This window comes from Globicephala melas, chromosome 16 (genome assembly GCF_963455315.2).
Source record: "Globicephala melas chromosome 16, mGloMel1.2, whole genome shotgun sequence".
Lineage (NCBI taxonomy): Eukaryota > Metazoa > Chordata > Mammalia > Artiodactyla > Delphinidae > Globicephala > Globicephala melas.
In genome coordinates, this window is record NC_083329.1 from 78,195,455 (window position 1) to 78,216,574 (window position 21,120).

Here is a 21,120-nt window from a genome sequence, read left to right on the forward strand (position 1 = left end):
CGTTTTGCTTTTTTCCCACATGAATTTATGTTTCTCTCCTTCCTGGTCTTTGAAAGTATTCTGTAAAGAAAATAGAACTCATGGACTTCCTTGGTGGTCCAGTGGTCAAGACGCCATGCTTCCAGTGCAGGGGGCGCATGTTTGATCCCTGGTTGGGGAACTAGAATCCCACATGCCTTGCAGCCAAAAACAAAAAAGAAAAGAAAAGAGAATAGAACTCCTGAATAGTACTGTAATCAGTAATTACATAAAGGGAAAGAACATTTCCTATTTTTAAAATATATACAATGATCAGTTATAGCTATCTCTATTTTCTGATCATCGTTTTTTTTTTTTTTCCTTGTAAGATTAGTCAGGCAACTAAAGTGCTACTTGGAACTTCATTACATTTTGAAATATTTCTGTTAATTTTTTTTTTTTTTTTTTGGTTTTGGGTTTTTTTGCGATACGCGGGCCTCTCACTGTTGTGGCCTCTCCCGTTGCGGAGCACAGGCTCCGGACGCGCAGGCTCAGTGGCCATGGCTCACGGGCCCAGCCGCTCCGCGGCACGTGGGATCTTCCCGGACCAGGGCACGAACCCGTGTCCCCTGCATCGGCAAGCGGACTCTCAATCATTGCGCCACCAGGGAAGCCCCATACTGTGCATTCTTAATGAGGCTTTTTCAGTTGCTGGTCTGGACTCTTCTGTATGCTTACTCTGAACAGGACCTGGCCTGCCTAGTAGTAATCATTCTAGTATTACACTGTTTAACAGGCAGTCCATTTCCCGTTCTTCTCTAACTCCTCACATAGTGGTTTTTGGCAAGCCTGTAGCTTGCAACGTGAGTTCGCTTCCATGGTTTGAGTTTCTCAATCTGTGAAATAAATTCTTGATAGATTTTTAAGGCATGTTCTAGTTCTGAAGGATATTAATTATAATAACAATAACAACATTGTGTTATTACATTTTATGAAAGGCAGCGTAAATCTAGCTGAAAAAAGAAAAAAATCTAAAAGAATAGTATTAGAACAAGGGAATGCCTGAACAAACAAAAAGCACTGAGAAAGGAGAATAGAAAGAGGCAAATAATAAACGAGTCACAGTATAAATATTAGCTAATACTTGTAGAACCATACATTACCGTGTAATTGCTCTAGTAGGAAACATATCTAAAGAATTTCCCAAGGAATCTCCTAAAACCATACAGAACATTCAGTAGTTTTCAAACAAAATTGTTACGTAGAATAGTAAGACCATCATGTTTAATCACTGCTGTTCAAGTATTTTAGAAGCGTATATAGTTTGTTTCTTCTAATTCCAGAATCTTTCTTTTTTGTTTCCTGCCTGGCTCAACCCTCTTTCCACCCCCAAACTCACTAAAGTTCTTCTGATAACCAGTCCTCTTATATACCATCCTTGGTTTATGTTTGGGTGGAGGAGGAGAAAATAGTTATCATATAGTATCCGTACTCTTGTGGAGCTTTAGGCAGTGAGCATCAGCCTGTACCATGTGGAGTAACCACTATTTTATTTATGTATATGTTCCTTATACCTTGTTCCTAAGAGAATTTAAGCAAAATACATTACCTCTGACTCGTAAAGAAATCTTTCTCTGTCACGGTGAACATTGTAACTATGGGGACAGTAAGTATTTTTTGCTTGTTTGATGTGTTTGGTGCTCCATCAAAGCTACAATATCTTGGTGATATTCTTGCATTGAAAGCCACTGTTTCACCCGAATTTGAAATATAATAATTCATGTCAAAAATCCAAGTGGAATTGAATAGTACTCTTACTGGTAGTCAAAATGTCTGGTATTACAAAATTAATTGTACAACAGGTAGTCTTTGGGTAAGAAGGTAAAAATCTCTTATATCTTCGTTTAGCTTATGCTGATGTTATGTGTAACCATCATGAACTGTTTTTAGTTTATCTCATAAGAAGATAGAAAGCTTGTTTTGTTTTTTCTTAAAGTACATAGCACTGATTTCCATAACTATATTCAAGTAAGAGCAACTTCTAGAAGTTCACATTCAAATTTGTAGAGGGCAGATATATTTTCTGTTCATTCTTCACCTTCACTCTAATTTTGGAAGGAACTAAATTGCTTTCTTGTCAAGCATCATGCAATTTTGAGTATTAATGGGAAAATTAAAATTACTATAAATGTACAGGTAGGTGCTAGTGTGCCAGTATATATACCAGAGGAGTGTGTTTAGTAGAAGAATAATATTTGACTTAAACTGTTTCAAAGCACTTATCATATATTTGATCCTCAAAGAGCCATATGTGATATGCAGTCTTATTTTTTATTTTATCTTTTTAATGTGGTCCTTATACAGAACGAACTAAGTCTGAGGTTGAGAACGTCTTGACCGGGGCCACATAACTAGTCAGCAAGGATATGTAAAGACTTTTCTAGAACTCATTCCATTCTTTCCTCGTCCTCTCCAGTTATCACTGTGGCCCTCAGCAGCTTCTAGCAGACACTGCCGTAACCATTGTGGGGCTGAGCCCTCAGCTTTGCCACAGCCCGTGGTTTGCACCAGCAGTATAGCTCTGCCTGGGACTTGTTACAGATGCAACTAGGCCTATCTAGAGCAAGAATGTAATTTATTAATAAGCTAATGACCCAGGTCATTTGCTTCCTGACTTAAGGTCTTTATTACTTCACTTAATACCTCTGGTAATGAGGACATTTTAATTTAAAAGCTCATTTTCAGTTGTTCATTTTCTTGAGTTAAAAATGTCAGTGAGTTTTCCCATTTTCCAGAATAAATGTAGATAACTTTCAAACATAAAAAGAGGTTAACTTGTTTTTAATGTTTCTTCTTTCTGGCTGAGTTTTTACGAAAATAAACTGTCTTTTTTTTTCCCCTTTAAACAAGTAGATTTATTGCAGTCAGTACTGACTTGCACCCTGTAAAATCATGCAGACTGCCAGCACTGAGTGGAGAGGCCATCACGACTGTTGGCCCTCAGCTGCCTGCACACGTAGGAAGTGTCTCAGCACTGGAGGCTTGGCAGAGCTGTGCTTCCCCTTATAGCTTCCTGACACGGTTAGGAAAAATGGGCTACCTGCTGCTTACGAACACAACAAAGTATACAAAAAAGTATAGGATTTCTATATGGGAGTATGGGATTTCTCTTCATAGCTGTTGCACGGACTTGGTTTCTCATTGGGGCAGCGGAGCAAGGAGTGCGCGCTAGTCCAGGAGTCCAGAGACCTTGCTGAGTCTTAGCGCAGCCAGTAGCTGACATTGTGTCCTTGGATAGGTCACTTCATCTCTCTCTTTGAGCCGTGGTAACTTTATTTCTTGAACCAGGAAGTTGAACTAGGTGGCCTGCAAGGCCCTTTCCAGTTCTGAAATGTTCTGATTCTATTTACAAGTTTCTCTGTAATATGGCATGGTTCCTTCTGTGGTATGTGTTTTATATTTATGTTAATTTCCTTCAATTTTAGATATGATGAATGGATTAAAGCAGATAAAATAGTACGACCTGCTGATAAAAATGTGCCAAAGATAAAACATCGCAAGAAAATAAAGGTAAGTGCTTATTTTGCTGTATTATAGCTCTTAATGAAGGAACGTTGCCTCCAGAATGAGTATTGTGTGTGTGCATTAGTGTTAGTAGAGTGGAAATACTCTCTTGAAATAGCAAATTTATCAAATGCTAGATTTGCGTACAATTAAGATTGTCAGCTTATGGAAAGGCATTTTGAAAACAGTACTAAATGATCTTTGAGACTTTTTCAGTTCCAACATTGTATAAGTCCATTCAGCCAGATTTCACTTACCCATTTCAACTGTTTCCTACACCTCTAGTCTCCCAACTAGGAGTCATTAAATATTGTGGCTGGGAGCCCTGGGGTTACTGTAATAGCTGTAAACCGTTAGAGGAAGAGAAGGAAGTGTCTGAAGGCAGAGGAGAGCCTATCTGAAGCTCTTCTTTCATCTTTCTCTGACCATATATGTAGTGGCTTAGAATGTGTTCACAAGACACTATTAGGCAAACTCTACATAGATACCGTGGGGAATCTATTAATGAGCTTGTATGGAAATTAAGGTTACTTTTATGTATGATAGAATTACGCTTATTCATTCTAAGACTGAATCTTTCTAATGTTTTATTAGAAAGTAGAACCATTAACTAGGTTTTAGAATATTTTTAAATCTTTTTAATGGCTCTTTAATACTTTGAATGGTATATATAGTTGAAGTGTTTAATAGTTCTCCTGAAATTCAATTTTCATATTAAAAGTGAGGAGCTATTTACTTTCTGGCTAAATGATACCCTAGTGGCCCTAAATACTGAAAGGTTTCCCCTAGAGTGATTATTCTTTTCTCACTGTGAAATTGGGCCCATATTTTTAAAGTTTTGGTATAGCAACTCAGTAGCTACAACTCAGGACACTCTTGGTCTTTATTGGAAGTCATGCTACATTTAGCATCGCTCTAAGCTACTAGAAGAGCTGTGTGTGTGTGGCACTAACAAGCCAGTTTCCTTACACAGAGCAAGTTTTAGAAGTAGTATTTCTCAGGTAGAAGATAGGGTAGGGGGTAGGAGAATCAATGTTAGAATATTACACTTGGGGAATTTTTTCTAAATATTTATTTAATTCTCAATTTAGTTTTTGGCCCCTTCCAGGCATTTAAAATTCTGGGTCATAAGGGAAGAGGCATGTGAATTTTGAAAAAGCTTCCTAGAAAATATTTAATATTGTATACCCATCACTCGATCTCATCTGACTGTGAGAACCACTATTTTCAAGGCTGTCCTCTGATAGGCGTTAAAAGCCATATTTGAAATTTGCGTGGGGTAGACTATTTTTGCCTTCATAATGCATGGTATATTATGATCTGTGGTATAAAGTGATGAAAAGGCTGACAAGAATAGGAAAATGAGAAGAGCACTAATCATTGAGAGGTTTTGGTAGTCTACCTACACATAAGCCGCCTCAGTGCATCCAGAGAATTCAGCCCACGTGCTCTAAGTCAGTGGATCTCACACTTGAACATGTGTTACAGTCACCTGAAGGACTTGTTGAAACTCAGATTGGCCCATCCCCAGCGTTTCTGATTCACTAGATCTGAGTCTGGTTCGAGGAGTTTTCACTTCTAACAAATTCCCAGAAGATGCTAATGTCGCTGGGCCAGAGTCCACACTTAGAGAACCACTACCCTGAACAGAATAACTTCTCCTCTAGTATCCAGAATGATACTAATTATGTACCGTCTTTGGGAGAATTGTAAAAATAGTCAGTCATGTTCTATATTCTCACTATATAACAGGACTTCAGAATTGTTTACTTCTACGTAGTGCTCTACATTATCATTTAGAAGCTTGTCTAAATTATTTTTCCTATAAATTTTTTTTGTAATTATTTTATTTATTTATCTTTGGCTGCATTGGGTCTTCGTTGCTGAGTGCGGGCTTTCTCTAGTTGCCGTGAGTGGGGGCTACTCTTCGTTGTGGTGCGCGGGCTTCTCATTGCGGTGGCTTCTCTTGTTGCGGAGCACGGGCTCTAGGCACGTGGGCTTCAGTAGTTGTGGCACGTGGGCTCAGTAGTTGTGGCTTGAGGGCTCTAGAGCGCAGACTCAATAGTTGTGGCACATGGGTTTAGTTGCCCTGCGGCATATGGGATCTTCCCGGACCAGGGCTCAAACCCGTGTCCCCTGCATTGGCAGGCGGGTTCTTAACCACTGTGCCACCAGGGAAGTCCTATAAATAATTTTTAAAACAAATTTAAAAAATAGTTTCCAAGAAATATATTAACCTCTGCTCATCTGTTCGTAAATAGAGAATTTCAAAAAATTTCTCATTTTTTCCTGAAACATTATCAGTCATACAGGAGGGTTGCCCCACTGACTTGACTTTATAGCAAGTCATTTGTTTGTTACTCCCTGCTGTCAACTGAATGAAGATATTTGAAGTTGTGTAATTCCCAACTCTCATTTTATGTTGAGAATCTTACAGGTTTTAGAGCTATCAGCTTGAAATTATGTTTCTGTTTTTTTTAGTGAATATTTAATTTAAGCCTATTGTGATTTAATTTTTACAGACTTTGTAACACCAATTATTAGCAGTAGGGAAGTTTGATAGTCTTAATTGCCTATCTGATTGCTAATTTATTTCCACTATTAAAATATAAATATTAGACAAAAACTTATTTCTCATCCTGTAGTATTTGTTAAATAACTTTGAAAAAACATTTCTGACTGTTTTGTGGGACTGTTTGTATTCTTTCTTTGTATGTTTTTTAATAATAGTCTGTAATGTTGAGTTAAAAATGAATTTTAACATTGTTACTAATAAATGCCTCATGATCTGTTATGGCTAACATGGGATACCTTTTTTTTTTCTTAACCTAGAATAAATTAGACAAAGAAAAAGACAAAGATGAAAAGTATTCTCCTAAGAACTGTAAACTTCGGCGCTTGTCAAAACCACCATTTCAGACAAATCCATCTCCTGAAATGGTATCCAAACTGGATCTTACTGATGCCAAAAACTCTGATACAGCTCATATTAAATCCATAGAAATCACTTCTATCCTTAATGGACTTCAAGGTAAACATAACAAATATCCTGTTGCATGCAAGTATTTTAATTTTTATAAATCAAATTCTATAAAGGTAATTCAGTGACATTATCAAATTCTCTGTTTTTAACTGAACCAGAATTTTGTTGACTCTGTTATTACTTGAAATAAAATCAGCCATTGATTGAGGCTTGGAAATCTTTCTGTTATTAGTAGAGCTGAGGGCACCATTAGATTTCAGTTAAAATTTAATATTCAACCTCTGGTACTATTACTGTGTTCTTTTCAGGTACCATCCTTTCTGTAGCCATGTAAAACATAGTTTGTATTATGCAATATCAGAGTATAAAATTATACTGAACTTCTTGTAAAGAATACCAAACTTTGCTTATCTTGATTACATTTATTATGATCTCTTTTATGATGTCCTTATTGCTTAATGTTTAAGGCAGAATGAAGTTTAACAAATAATGAAAGTGATGAGTACTGGAGGGGAAGATTTTTGTAAATCTGACTGGCAGGAAAGAGAGAATCTGATCTGTCAAATGAAATAAAAGAATGTATCTCCACAAAACTGCTTTACATTTCTTAAAAAAAAACACAAACTTTACATTTCTTATAACTTAAGAGAGTTTGAATTTTTATTGATTTTGAATGTAATGGGAATTGTTTTTCTCTCTTATTTCAGATGGATATTTATTATTTGTAAATATCTAAATATCCTAAAGTTCATTTTTCGTAATCTTCTGCTATATCAGAAATACAGAACAGTATATGGAAATATATATATAATTTAAAGAATAATGATACGAGTATTGTATGTCTACCACAGTGGTGACCAAGTAGTATTTACTTAAAATAGTTATGTCTCCCTGAAAAGTAATTAATATTCTGACTTAATCATTCTTTTACTTTTCTTTAGAATTATATTAAACCTATATATATTCCTAAAGAGGATATTATTTAGTTTTCTGAAAACCGTGGCGAGCGTAAACCTAGCTATGTAAAAAAGGCAGTATTTCCACTTAGATGAAGGCTCCCTCCCTGAGAATGTTATCTGAATAGACTCTCTAGGTCATATTAAGCTTCTTTGTGAGTCTACAAAAGCCTCTGGAAGGGAATTCAGTAGGGCAAGGTGATGAGGCCGTTCTGGGAAACATCGGGGCTCCCCACAGGAATATCTGACGTAGTCTCAGAGGGTGACCAAAAGGAATATGTTCAGTGGGAGTAGGAAGGTCCTGTGCGTTTTCAGACTCCAGGCTTCCCTGACATATGCCTGGCTTTCAGGCGTAGGTCAAAACAAAATGTTTTTGCTGGGTAAAGTGACGTCATTATCCGATTCAGGTGATGGCACACAAGACATTGAGGAGAGAGCTGGAATTTCATCACCAAATGGTGGAAACAAGCTAAAATACATACAAAGAATCTAGTTGATGGCAGGAGGCATCTTGGGGATGATAGCCCTCCATGTGACTTCCTTTGGAAATACACTGCACGGTCTGCACTGGTTTCCTTCTACATCTGATGCATAGTTCTCTTCCTGGGAACTTTTTAGAGCTCTCTCTTCAAAGCGGTCCCTAGAATTTCTTTGTTTTGGATATCTGATGTGTTTTTTTAACCTTCTTTGGTATACTCATTGTGGTGGAGCACATTCTCTAGTAAATTTTAAGAACAAGTGAATAAGAGGAAAGATACATTTTTAGAGACTGTCCATATCTGAAAATATCTTTATTCATGGTTTAGTGGGGTTGGACGTTTTTCCTTAATTATTTTACTGACATTGTTCCACTGTTTTTTTGCTTACAGTGTTATTTCTGTGAAGTCCAGAGCTCTTCTAGTTTCTGATTCTTTGTATGTGACTTGTTTTATTGCTTGTTTTTGCCTTTCCCTTTTTCTGGAATCTTGAATCTTTGTTTCTAATGTCCTAAAATTTCACAGGATTATACCTTGTGTGGATGTATTTTCATCCACTGTGGTGTGTACTTACTAAGTTGTTTCATTCTAGAAACTTGTGTCTTTCTGTTCTGGATAGTTTTCATGAATTATTTTGTTGATTTCCTCCTCTGCATTTCACTGTTCTCTCTCTCTCTCGCGCTCTCTCTCTCTCTCTCTCTCTCTCTCTCTCTCTGTCTCTCAACCTGCCATTATATTGCTATTGAACCTTCTGCAGTATACTCTAATATTCTTATCTTTTGGCAGGGACATATTACTTATTCTTTTGTCTTTTTCCTCTAATTTCTTAGAAATTTTCTCAACTTTATCTTTTAGTCCTTTTACTATTTAATTTACTGCTGTAATGCTTATTGACAGCTGTAATGTTTTTAATTTTCAAGAACTCTGTTTTCTGCATGCTTTATACAATTCTGTTCTTGTACAATATCTTATGTTTCTGATTTTATTTTATTTTTTATTTTTTTTTTACTGAAGTATAGTTGATTTACAATGTTGTGTTAGTTTCCGAGTACAACAGAGTGGTTCAGTTACACATATATATACATATTCTTTTTCATATTCTTTTCCATTATGGTTTATTACAGGATTTTGAATATAGTTCCCTGTGCTATACAGGACCTTGTTGTCTATTTTATATATAGTATTTTGTATCTGCTAATCCCAAACTCCTAACTTATCCCTCCCCACCCCCTTTACCCTTTGGTAATCATAAGCTTATTTTCTATGTCTGTGAAATCTGTTTCTGTTTCATAAATAAATTTATTTGTGTAATATTTTAGATTCCACATATAAGTGATATCATATGGTATCAATATGTCTTTCTCTTTCTGACTTACTTTGCTTAGTATGATAATCTCTAGGTCTCTCCATGTTGCTGCAAATGGAATTCTTTCTTTCTTTTTTTTATGGCTGAGTAGCATTCCATTGTATATATGTACCGCATCTTCTTTATCCAGTCATCTGTCAGTGGACATTTAGGTTGCTTCCATGTCTTGGCTGTTATAAATAGTGCTGCTGTGAACATTGGGGTGCATGTATCTTTTCAAATTATAGTTTTCTCTGGATATATATTATCAGGAGTGGGACTGCTGGATCATATGGCAACTCTGTTTTTAGTCTTTTTAAGGAACCTCCATACTGTTTTCCATAGTGGCTGGACCAAGTTACATTCCCACTAACAGTGTAGGAGAGTTCCCTTTTCTCCACACCCTCTCCAGCATTTGTTATTTGTAGACTTTTTAAATGATGGCCATTCTGACTGCTGTGAGGTGGTACCACATTGTAGTTTTGATTTGCATTTCTCTAATAATTAGTGAGGTTGAGCATTTTTTCGTGTGCCTGTTGGCCATCTGTATGTCTTTTTTGGAGAAATGTCTGTTTACGTTTTCTGCCCACTTTTCACTAGGGTTTTTTTTTTTTTTTTATTGAGTTGTATGAGCTATTTTTATATTTTGGTAATTAAGCCCTTGTCCGTTGCATCATTTGCAGACATTTTCTCCCAGTCCATAGGTTGTCTTTTCGTTTTGTTTGTGGTTTCCTTTGCTGTGCAAAAGCTTGTAAGTTTGCTTAGGTCCATTTGTTTATTTTTGCTTTTATTTCTGTTGCCTTGGAAGATGAACCTAAGAAAACACTGGTACAATTTATGTCAGAGAATGTTTTGCCTATGTTCTCTTCTAGGAGTTTTATGGTGTCATGTCTTATACTTAAGTCTTTAAGCCATTTTGAGTTTATTTTTGTGTATGGAGTGAGGATGTGTTCTAACTTCATTGATTCACATGCGGCTGTCCAACTTCCCAACACCACTTGCGTAGAAAGTGTGGCAGAAGGGAGTAGAGGTATTAATAAGAGAGAAAATCCTCACTGCTTATACGTATCAACGAATGGCATATTATTAAGAGATAACGATAGTAACTATCAGAGGAAATAGTTACAACATTTTGGAGGCTGGGGAGGGAAGAAAAGAGCTTTTGGTGTTTTATTATGAGTCTAAATTTGTTTTAACCATGTACATGTATTGCTTGAATAATTTTAAAAATTCAATTATTTAGGAACACATTGAAACGATTAAATGTTTTTAACCATCTTAACTGTATCAATTATTTTTTACTTTTAACAAATTTAGCTAAAGAATATACATGGACTTCTCTGTAGAGTGTAGTGTAGTTAAGATTCTAAATTCTGGAGTCAGACGACTTAGATTTAGATTTGATCTTGACTTATTTTAGCTCTTTGGGGTGGTTTACTTAGCCTCTCTAACTCCTAGTCTCCTAAACTATAAAATGGGGCTAATAACACGCTCATAGGGTTATGGTGAGATTGAATGAGATGATCTGTGCATTGCATTTCAAGGTACCTGACATATAACAGTTTCTCAATAAATGGTATGTTAAAATCATAATAAAAACTATTATTTTTTAATAGTTAATTGAATTTATTTACTAAAATGAACATTTAAGAAATAAATTCTATAGATACGTTTATATAAAGTCTAAGTTACTTAATTATGTTGTTCTTTAAAGCATCTACCGTGGAAATACATTGCTCACAAAATCTTTGAATGATCATTGCTACATTAAAAATGAAGGCTACGCTTTTGTAAGAATATAGACTTTGGAGTTAGAACAACCTTGGACTACATCCTAACTCCCCTATTTTGTGCTCATAAATTTGTAGAAAATTCTTTCTTTTTTATAATCAGCTTTACTGAGGTATAATTTACGAACAATGAAAGTCACCACTTTTATGTTTACAATTTGATGAGTTTTGGCAGAAGTATACAGTAGTGTCACTACCACTATAGTCATGATATAGAACATTTCCATCATTGGGTGAATGTCTTCACTTTCTGAAGCTCAGTTTCCTCACTTGTAAAACGAGGATAAAACCTAGCAACCTGGGGTAGTTATAAACATAGGAGCTAGTCCATGTTTATGTTAGCTGGCACAGAGAAGACATTGCTAGTGTTCTGATCATACTCGTTGTTTTCTCTCTCTTTTCTAGCTTCTGAAAGTTCTGCTGACGACAGTGAGCAAGAGGATGAGACAGGTGTTCAAGACCTAGATAACAATGGCAAAGAAGAGTCTAAGGTTGATCATTTGACCCACACCAGAAATGATCTTATTTCAAAAGAGGAACAGAACAGTTCATCTTTGCTAGAAGAAAACAAAGTCCATGCAGATTTGGTAATAGCCAAATCCGCGTCGAAATCTCCAGAAAGATTAAGAAAAGATATAGAAGGATTATCCGAAGATACTGATTATGAGGAAGAAGATGACGTCACAAAAAAGAGAAAGGATGTCAAGAAGGACGCCACAGACAAATCTTCAAAGCCACCGGCAAAACGTGGTAAGAGAAGGTATTGCAATACCGAGGAGTGTTTAAAAACCGGATCACCTGGCAAAAAGGAAGAGAAGGCCAAGAGCAAAGAACCCCTCTGCATAGAAAACAGTAGCAACAGCTCTTCAGATGAAGATGAAGAAGAAAAATCAAAAGCAAAGACGACACCAACTAAGAAATACAACGGTTTGGAGGAGAAAAGAAAGTCTCTGCGGACAACTGGTTTCTATTCAGGATTTTCAGAAGTTGCCGAAAAAAGGATAAAACTTTCAAATAACTCTGATGAAAGACTTCAGAACAGCAGAGCTAAAGATCGAAAAGATGTCTGGTCAAGTATTCAGGGACAGTGGCCTAAAAAAACGCTGAAGGAGCTTTTCTCCGACTCTGACACCGAGGCTGCGGCCTCCCCGCCCCATCCTGCCCCGGAGGAGGGCCCGGTGGAGGGGTCCCTGCAGACCGTGGCCGAGGAGGAGAGCTGCTCCCCTGGCGCGGAGCTGGCCGCCCCGCCGCCACCCAGTGCCGACGACAAACCCACCGAGGAAAAGCCGGCGGAGGTCAGTGACAAAAAGTCGGAATTTCCAAGTAGTGGCAGTAACTCAGTGCTCAACACCCCTCCCACGACACCCGAGTCGCCTTCCTCAGTCACCGTGACGGAAGCCAGTCGGCAGCCGTCTTCTGTAACAGTATCGGAGCCGCTGGCCCCAAACCAAGAAGAAGTCCGCAGTATCAAGAGTGAGACTGATAGCACAATCGAAGTGGATAGTGTGGCCGGGGAGCTCCAGGACCTCCAGTCGGAAGGGAACAGCTCGCCCGCGGGCTTCGACGCCAGCGTGAGCTCCAGCAGCAGTAATCAGCCCGAAGCAGAGCATCCTGAGAAAGGTGAGGCGCGCAGGGCTCCGTTGCCTTACGGGTTTATAGTATCTCTCGTTACAAGTGTGAGGTGTTTACATGGAGTACTTGTGTGAACGTGGCAGAAACAGAAATTTGGAAGGTAATTTGTTGTAAGGAAGAGTGGAGTGTGTTTAAAAGCTTGAGAAGAACTGAATGTCCTCTGCTTCAGCTGCCCCTGCCATTTCACAGCCGACCAGACGCGTGCTAGAAACTGCACCTAGGCCCAAATTCAGACCTACTTGAAAACTCACGATGCACTGAGTGACTGTATGGCGTGAGCGGCTTAAATATATTTGTGTAACATTGTGTTTGCCCTTGCCGTGTGCAGTTTCTCACAAACATTTTGATTTACTGACAGACCCCTCCACCCTTAACCAAATACTGTATGTGGGAGGTTGGAGCAACCAGCTCTGCAGGCACTGCTTTCCTCAGACAACCGTGTCAGACTGATTTTCAAGCCTTTGTAAAGGAATTTGATGCTTTCTTAGATGCAGAGCTTCCAAATTTGAAGGACCAGTGTCTCTGTTAATAACCTATAGTAATACTCTTGATTTTTCCATGAAGTTGAAATTAGTACTTCCCGAAAGTATTAGTGGCTTTTTGATGGTGCTGTAGCTCTACTTCTGTCATCATTTTACTTATAAACCACTTCACTGAGGTGTCTTTAAATTAATATGCTCTAGGCTGACACTTGGCTTTGAAACACACTTTTCCAGTATAAAGATACAGCACTAGGGTATGTATTTTATATAACATACCAGATTTTATTATGCTAACTTCAGGTGTTTAGCTAAACTTAAAAAAGAGATATGATCCAGACCAAATTAGTTAATTCCAAGTTTTCTCACACAAACCTTTTTTTTTTCCTTTTTCTAGTTTCCTTGAGATATAATTGACATAACATTATCACAAATCTTGACTTAAAATGTTTAAAGAAATTAAGTAAAAAATATAGTTGCGGGCTTCCCTGGTGGCGCAGTGGTTGAGAGTCTGCCTGCCGATGCAGGGGACACGGGTTCGTGCCCTGGTCCGGGAAGATCCCACGTGCCGCAGAGCGGCTGGGCCCGTGAGCCATGGCCGCTGAGCCTGCGCGTCCGGAGCCTGTGCTCTGCAACGGGAGAGGCCACAACAGTGAGAGGCCCGCGTACCGCGAAAAAAAAAAAAAAAAAAAATATATATATATATATATATATATATATGTAGTTGCAGTAAATTTTCTTTTTTGTACATTCACACACACAGCTACTGTGATTATGTTTGTGTGCCATACTGTCTCATGGAACTGAATTATCCAGGCATAAATAGAGTAATCCTGAAAATGAAAGAAGCATTTATCACAGATGATTAGAGAGGCTTTCAACTATTTCAATAATATGATAAACTTTTTTTTTCCTTGTAAATTTATTTATTTTTGGCTGCATTGGGTCTTCTTTGTTGCTGCGCGCGGGCTTTCTCTAGTTGCGGCAAGCGGGGTCTACTCTTCCTTGCGGTGCATGGGCTTCTCATTGCAGTGGCTTCTCTTGTTACGGAGCACAGTCTCCAGGTGTGCAGGCTTCAGTAGTTGTGACACGCAGGCTTCTCTCTACTTGTGGCACGCGGCCTCCAGAGTGCGCAGGCTCATTAGTTGCAACTCATGGGCTCTCTAGTTTGGCACGTTGGCTCCAGAGCGCATGGGCTCTTTAGCTGTGGTGCACCAGCTTAGTTGCCCCGCGGCATGTGGGATCTCAGTTCCCTTACAGAGATTGAACCCGCGTCCCCTGCATTGGAAGGCAGATTCTTAACCACTGGACCACCAGGGAAGTCCCAGAATTCACTTGATTTTAAAAGTAAAAATGTAAGGGACTTCCCTGGAGGTCCAGTGGTTAAGCCTCCGTGCTTCCACTGCAGGGGGCATGGGTTCGATCCCCAGTCAGGGAATTAAGATCCTGCATGCCTCCCGGCACGGCCATTTAAAAAAAAAAAGTGAAAATGTAAGTTTTACAATTTAGATTTAGGATTGCCTTCCAGTTTAGCCTACAGTAAGCTTTTTATTTCTTGTAGCTGAAAGTTTCAGAAATAAACTCTTGGAGAGAAATCTGGCAATTGTTTTTAAGATTCTGTACTTTAATATAGATAATATCTAAATCACTTTCTTTATGTTTCATTTTGTTATATTAAAAGAGCATTAGGAAAAGTTATCTGTTAGATGTAACCCATTAAAAAAACAGAAAACTGAGAACTTACAAGCAAAACATTTAATAGCCTGTTCCATTTTTTACCAACGAAGCCATGTCTTGTGTATTCATGGTTGATTTTACCATTGTAACAGGACTAAGAAACATTTTTTTTAAACAAACATGGCATAATTCTATCATGGTATTAATTATATTGTGTTATTATAGTATCTGACTTCGGAATGGAATAGAGGTAAGACTTCATTAATCTCAGGAAAAAGATTACTGTATAGTCTGAGAAACAATGCATATAATTAGGAAGATACAGAAACACAGTAGATGCTGAGGATCAGATTAGTGGCTGAGAAACTATAGTTTGGAGTAATGATTGATCATTGAAGGTTTGGCATCGGGGAAGGTAGGACTTGGGCTTGTCCTTGAAGAAAGGGAGACATTTATAATATTTTGGAATAACTTCCTGCCAAGAAGATGCAACGTTTCTTAGAACTACTAGGCTAGATTTGTAAATGGTATACGTGTTAACCATTGCCCTGGGAGCTAAGTTATTGTTGTTGTAAATTTATAATAAATTGTCTGTATAATAAATTTGTTATTATAATTGTGAATTACTACTAAAATTTATTCCATTAATATTGTCATTAAAATTTTCATTAATATCATTATAATACATATAATTACGATTTTAACCTGTAGTTAAATCTTAATATTTTGGTTTTATTGAATTTTAACAAATTTCAGCTTTTATTTTCAGCATATACCTTGTTTTGAATTACTAGACTCATAAACTCCCAGTACTATATTGAGAACTATATTCAGTTTATATCTGATTTTTCTAAGAATGATGTGCATACTTTATCTGCTTTTTAAAAAACTCTAATTATGTGTAATAATTCAGCTCATTAATGATGATTTATTTTAAAAATTGTAGTAATTTCTATGACAAATTGTAAATCTCATAAAAAACAGGTATAGTCTCAGAATTGGTCTATTCTTCTAGAATGTGGAATTAATTTATACCTGGGGCAAGCTTGATTTTATTTTGTGTTACTTAATAATTTCTTTCCCATCAAAGCCTGTACAGGTCAGAAAAGAGTGAAAGAAGCTCAGGGAGGAGGAAGTTCATCAAAAAAGCAGAAACGAAGCCATAAAGCAACAGTGGTAAACAACAAAAAGAAAGGCAAAGGCAGTAAGTGTGAAATCTCTAAATTTTTTAAATATAAAGATAATGGTGGATATGTCTTTTCCCCATTAAGAAAAGGGTATTCAGGATACGGGACAGTTAATATTTTGATTTCGTCTCTAACAAACCGCCCCCCTCCCCCACCAGTAAAATCACACAGAAGTCTTTTGATCCTAGGTAAATTCTAGGGTTGAGCAATTTATTATTCAGCAGTGGTACTGATTGCTGATGAATGATCAGGTAATCTTTTAAAAAATAGTAGCCAATATAATATAAACATCAACATCTTCGTTAGTTTTATGTTCAACAATTCTTTTGCCATTTTATATATATTACATATTATGAAATGCTTGAGTTATATATTATTTTTATTCCAAGGAAACTGATTGCTTTGTAATTCTTCCAGGCAAAATCTGCCTGGAAGAGAACAATCAAGATAGCTCTAGAGCTGTAAATCCAGTAACTCCCGTGCACTACCTTTATCTTCGGTATCCTAAACTATGTATCTAAGAGCAGCTGTAAGAATACTCTGGTTAAGTATGTTGTAACTAATGACTTTAGCAATGATTCTGTTTACCAACCTACAGGAATATATATACTGTATTTCTCCTGAGAGCTGCACATTTTATCTCTCTTTTGTAGACAAAGTAAGAAGCAGAAAATATGTAAAGAATTTCTTTTCAGGTGTCCCACACTGACCTCCTGCTGCTCTTCCAGGAGACTCCTGCCACCTCCACTGCCTGACCTTTGCTATCGGCCGGCTTGGCTGCACTTCAGTGCAGAAAAGGGTTATGCGGCCAGTTCCCCGAGGTTCTGCTGAGCCCATATGACTTCCAGGCGGTGAATATGGCATCCTTTGGGGCCCCGGGCGGCTGTGTTCAGCAAGGCCATGAAAGCCAAGCTGAGGCAGACCACTGCATCAGAGTGGGCCCAAGCCTTGGGTGGCTTAGCTAGGAGTTGCCAGGGGTTCCAGAGCAGCAGTGGGGGGACTGGGAAGGGATTCTTTAAACGTATGTATAAAAGAGTGGTGGAGATTCTTTATTCCCAAAACACCACAGTGGGAGGAGTTGCTGTGTGTCTTTCCTATCTGGAACACTTTTCAGGCTTTTAGAGCTTATACTTTTTTTTTGGTTAAATGAAGAATCAGGAAATGAAAATCGATAAATTTGATGCCAAATTGATCACTTATTTGGAGTAACTGATAGGATATTCAGAGTGTTTTTTATTACACTCTGATGTTTTTATCTTCAAGACTTTTAAATGACATTCTCTAAGAGGGCTCATCGTCAGCAAGTCAATTAACATATTCATATAATTGAGAGATAATAGCAGTTGATCGCATATTCTCCCATTTTAATTATTGGGCTTACGACTTGATAAATCAGAATGAGGAAACAGTTCTCTGAGAATAATTTAGTAAAGTGAATTAACTCTCATAGAATCTACAATAATGCTTTGCATCCAGAAAGAGGTAATTTATGGAAATACCAGTCCCATAACCTGTTCACATGTCAAGGTGTTAAGCATTTCCATTCTAGTCCTGAGGCTTTAATCAGCAATGGCAGATGTAACATAATTATTACATAGACTTCTGCATTTATTTTTTTATTTTATTATTATTATTTTTTTTTTTTTTTTTTTTTTTTTGCGGTACGCGGGCCTCTCACTGTTGTGGCCTCTCCCACTGCGGAGCACAGGCTCCGGACGCGCAGGCTCAGCGGCCATGGCTCACGGGCCCAGCCGCTCCGCGGCATGTGGGATCTTCCCGGACCGGGGCACGAACCCGCGTCCCCTGCATCGGCAGGCGGACTCTCAACCACTGCGCCACCAGGGAAGCCCTGTATTTTTTAATAAATTACTGAATATATTTACCAGGGTAAAACTGATGGTTTATTTTAGTCAACAAGCTATGATGTAGGAGTTTCTTAAGGAATCATTGTATGTAACAAAGTTTAGAGTTTATTCCCAAAGAATTCTCTATTAAATATGATGATTGTGCATCACTGTTTGTGGCCAAAGGAGTAGGAAAGTGTGACATGTACACAATCTGTACACAGTTTAAATTATGAAAGTTAAGAGGTTTCCATTATGAGTCATTTTAAAAGATGCTGTATTCTACTTTATATATATTAACGTAATAGAGTTAAAAGCCATTTAAATAATTACTGTATATTTGATAGTCTACCAGGTGTAATGAAAGATTAGTTTGAGTGTTTTTTAAAAATATGTTATTGACAATTCAGGTAAGAAGAGTTTTTGGTTTTGTTTTCCTTAACTGAGATACTGCTGTGTTTATACTTAATGATTTTCCAGGTTTTTAGGCAGGGTCTGTAAAGCAAGTTGTTTACTGTAGTAATAAATTCAAATGGTTAACTTTAAATTGTCCACTAAAATCTGTGACACTGTGTACTTTTCTATTTACTAACACTTTTCTTCTTCTTCTTTTTTTTTTTTTTTTTTCAGCAAATAGTAGTGATAGTGAAGAACTTTCTGCTGGTGAAAGTGTAACTAAGGCTCAGCCCGTCAAATCTGTTTCCAGTGGAATGAAGGCTCATGGTACCAAATCTCCTGCTAGGACGCAGTCTCCAGGAAAATGTGGAAAGAATGGTGATAAGGATCCTGACCTCAAGGAACCTAGTAATCGATTACCCAAAGTTTACAAATGGAGTTTTCAGATGTGTAAGTGACATACATTAAATCAGCAGTTAAGCAGCAGAAACTGCATCCTAGTAATTCTTGATGCCAGTAATTCTGGAAAAGTGGCTGTAACCAGACTGAGAGACATAATAACCATTCACTGCAGTGTAGCTTATTTGGATCTTGATTTGAACAGAAAATTGCTGAAAGGTAACTTGTAAGGCATTTGAGGCACACGTCAGCATTGATGAGGTATTTCTGCTGTGTCAGCAGTTTGCTGTAAAAGCCTGGTGTTGAGGTGGGGAGTGGATGGAGGCATAAGTGAGGCAAAGTCTGCCATGAATCACTGGTCACTGCAGCTGAGTGACGGGCGTGAAAAAGAGACTACCGCAGTTTCTCACACAGGGAAAGAGTCTTAGGGGACTGAAAGTTCTTTAGAGCGTGTGAAAGCTTTCCTCCAACATAAAAGTATTAGAAGAATCTAAAAAAGAACGAAAGGAGGGGACTCCTCTGGCGGTCCAGCGGTTGAGACCCCATGCTTCCCCTGCAGGGGGCGTGGGTTCCATCCCTGGCCGGGGAAGTTCCACGCGCCATGCGCTGCGACCAAAAAAATTTGATGGGACATGCATTAAGAGATAAACTTTAAGAAAAGAACAAAAAGCAGACGAAAGACAAAAATTTATCCGCAGTCCTAACATTCAAAAAAATACGCAAATTAATGTTGTACTGTGGTGATACTGTACATGAATGTGGGATTTTTCTTTCTGGTAAATGTGGAATTTTTAACCTCTATGTTTAGGTCCTAAGATCTGTAATTCTACACACTCATTCATTCAAAAAATACCATGCATGTGTTAGTGCCGAGCATTGCTCTAGGCTAGGGAAAAAAATCTTCGGCAAACAAATGTTTACAAGCCTAATTTTAGTTTATCTGTCTTCCTCATTCTACAGCCACACTATATGTTCTCTCTCTTATATATTAAAATTGTGTTCACAAATGCATATTAATGAAAGTTTTAAATTCACAGCGGACCTGGAGAATATGACAAGTGCTGAGCGTATCACAATTCTTCAAGAAAAACTGCAAGAAATCAGAAAACATTATCTGTCATTAAAATCTGAAGTAGCTTCCATTGATCGGAGGAGAAAGCGTTTAAAGAAGAAAGAGAGAGAAAGTAAGTGTTTTTACCTTACTTTACTTAAACATAAAGCAGTTTGCGACTGTGCAGTTGGGCTCACGTGAGTTGTGTTTGTGTATCTTCAGGCAGGCTCTTTAATCCCTCTGGCTTATTTTCCTCATCTATCAAGTGGGAAAATTTATCAAAAGAAACAGTTATCTCAAACCATAATATTCACTTTCACGGAGCTTACAGTCTGCTTTTCCGCCAAAACTAATATTTCAGACTGTGAAGAGACTAGGGCAATGTTAAGGCAGTGATTGGGTGGCTTGCATTAGATTACCAATGGCTGGGACATTTTCTTTGAGACCCGAATGACCAGAGGAAGTGAGAGAAGTTAAAATCTGAGGGAAGGGCGTTGTCTTAGTTTTCTGGGGCTGCCGAAACAAAGCTCAGGTCTACCTCAGAGATGTTGCGGGTTCTTTTCTAGAATACCACAATAAAGCAAATATCACAATAAAATGAGTCACATGAATTTTTTGGCTTCCCAGTGCATATGAAAGTTATGATTACACTATACTGTAGTCTGTTAAGTGTGCAATAGCATCATGTCGAAGAAAAGAAACGATGTACGTACCTCAGTTAAAAATACTTTATTGTTAAAAATGCTAACCATGATCTGAGCCGTCATTGTGATCTTTTTGCTGGTGGAGGGTCCTGCCTCGATGTTGATGCTGCTGACTGATCCGGGTGGTGGTTACTGAAGCCTGGGGTGGCCATGGCAGTTTCTTACAATAAGACAACAAGGAAGTTTGCTGCATCAAGTGACTCTTCCTTCCATAAACGATTTCTCTCCAATGCTGTTTGAAAGCATTTTACCCACAGTGGAACTTCTTTCTGGATTTGAGTCGGTGCTCTCACACCCTGCTGCTGCTCCATTAACTAAATTTATGTAATATTCGAAATCCTTTGTTGTCATTTCAACAGTCAAATAAGTTCACTGTCTTATATGGGCATGGTTCATGGCATCCCAAAGCAATTACGGTAGTAACATCAAAGATCTGTGCTCACAGATCACCATAACAAATATAACATAATAATAATGAAAAAGTTTGAAATACTGTGAGAATTACCAGAATGTGACACAGAGACACAAAGTGAACAAATACTGTTGGAAAAAATGCTGCAATAGACTTCTGGATTCAGGGTTGCCACAAACCTTCAATTTGTTAAAAAACACAGTATCTTTGAAGGGCAATAAAGCAAAGCATACTACAACGAAGTAGCCTTTATCGCAGGCACAGTTA

General features: G+C 37.9%; 1 protein-coding gene across 4 annotated transcripts in view; it reads left to right on the top strand.

Annotated features, from left to right (window-relative positions):
* The window catches only part of ARID4B (AT-rich interaction domain 4B), a 124,068-nt gene that overhangs the window by 99,725 nt on the left and 3,223 nt on the right, over nt 1–21,120 (top strand). For all 4 annotated transcript variants that reach the window (XM_030839647.2, XM_060286046.1, XM_030839650.2 and 1 more), the window contains 6 exons: nt 3,444–3,528; nt 6,355–6,553; nt 11,478–12,692; nt 15,951–16,064; nt 18,522–18,737; nt 19,724–19,870. In XM_030839647.2, coding sequence (XP_030695507.1) covers nt 3,444–3,528; nt 6,355–6,553; nt 11,478–12,692; nt 15,951–16,064; nt 18,522–18,737; nt 19,724–19,870 — 1,976 coding nt within the window. The remainder of the gene's footprint in view (nt 1–3,443; nt 3,529–6,354; nt 6,554–11,477; nt 12,693–15,950; nt 16,065–18,521; nt 18,738–19,723; nt 19,871–21,120) is intronic.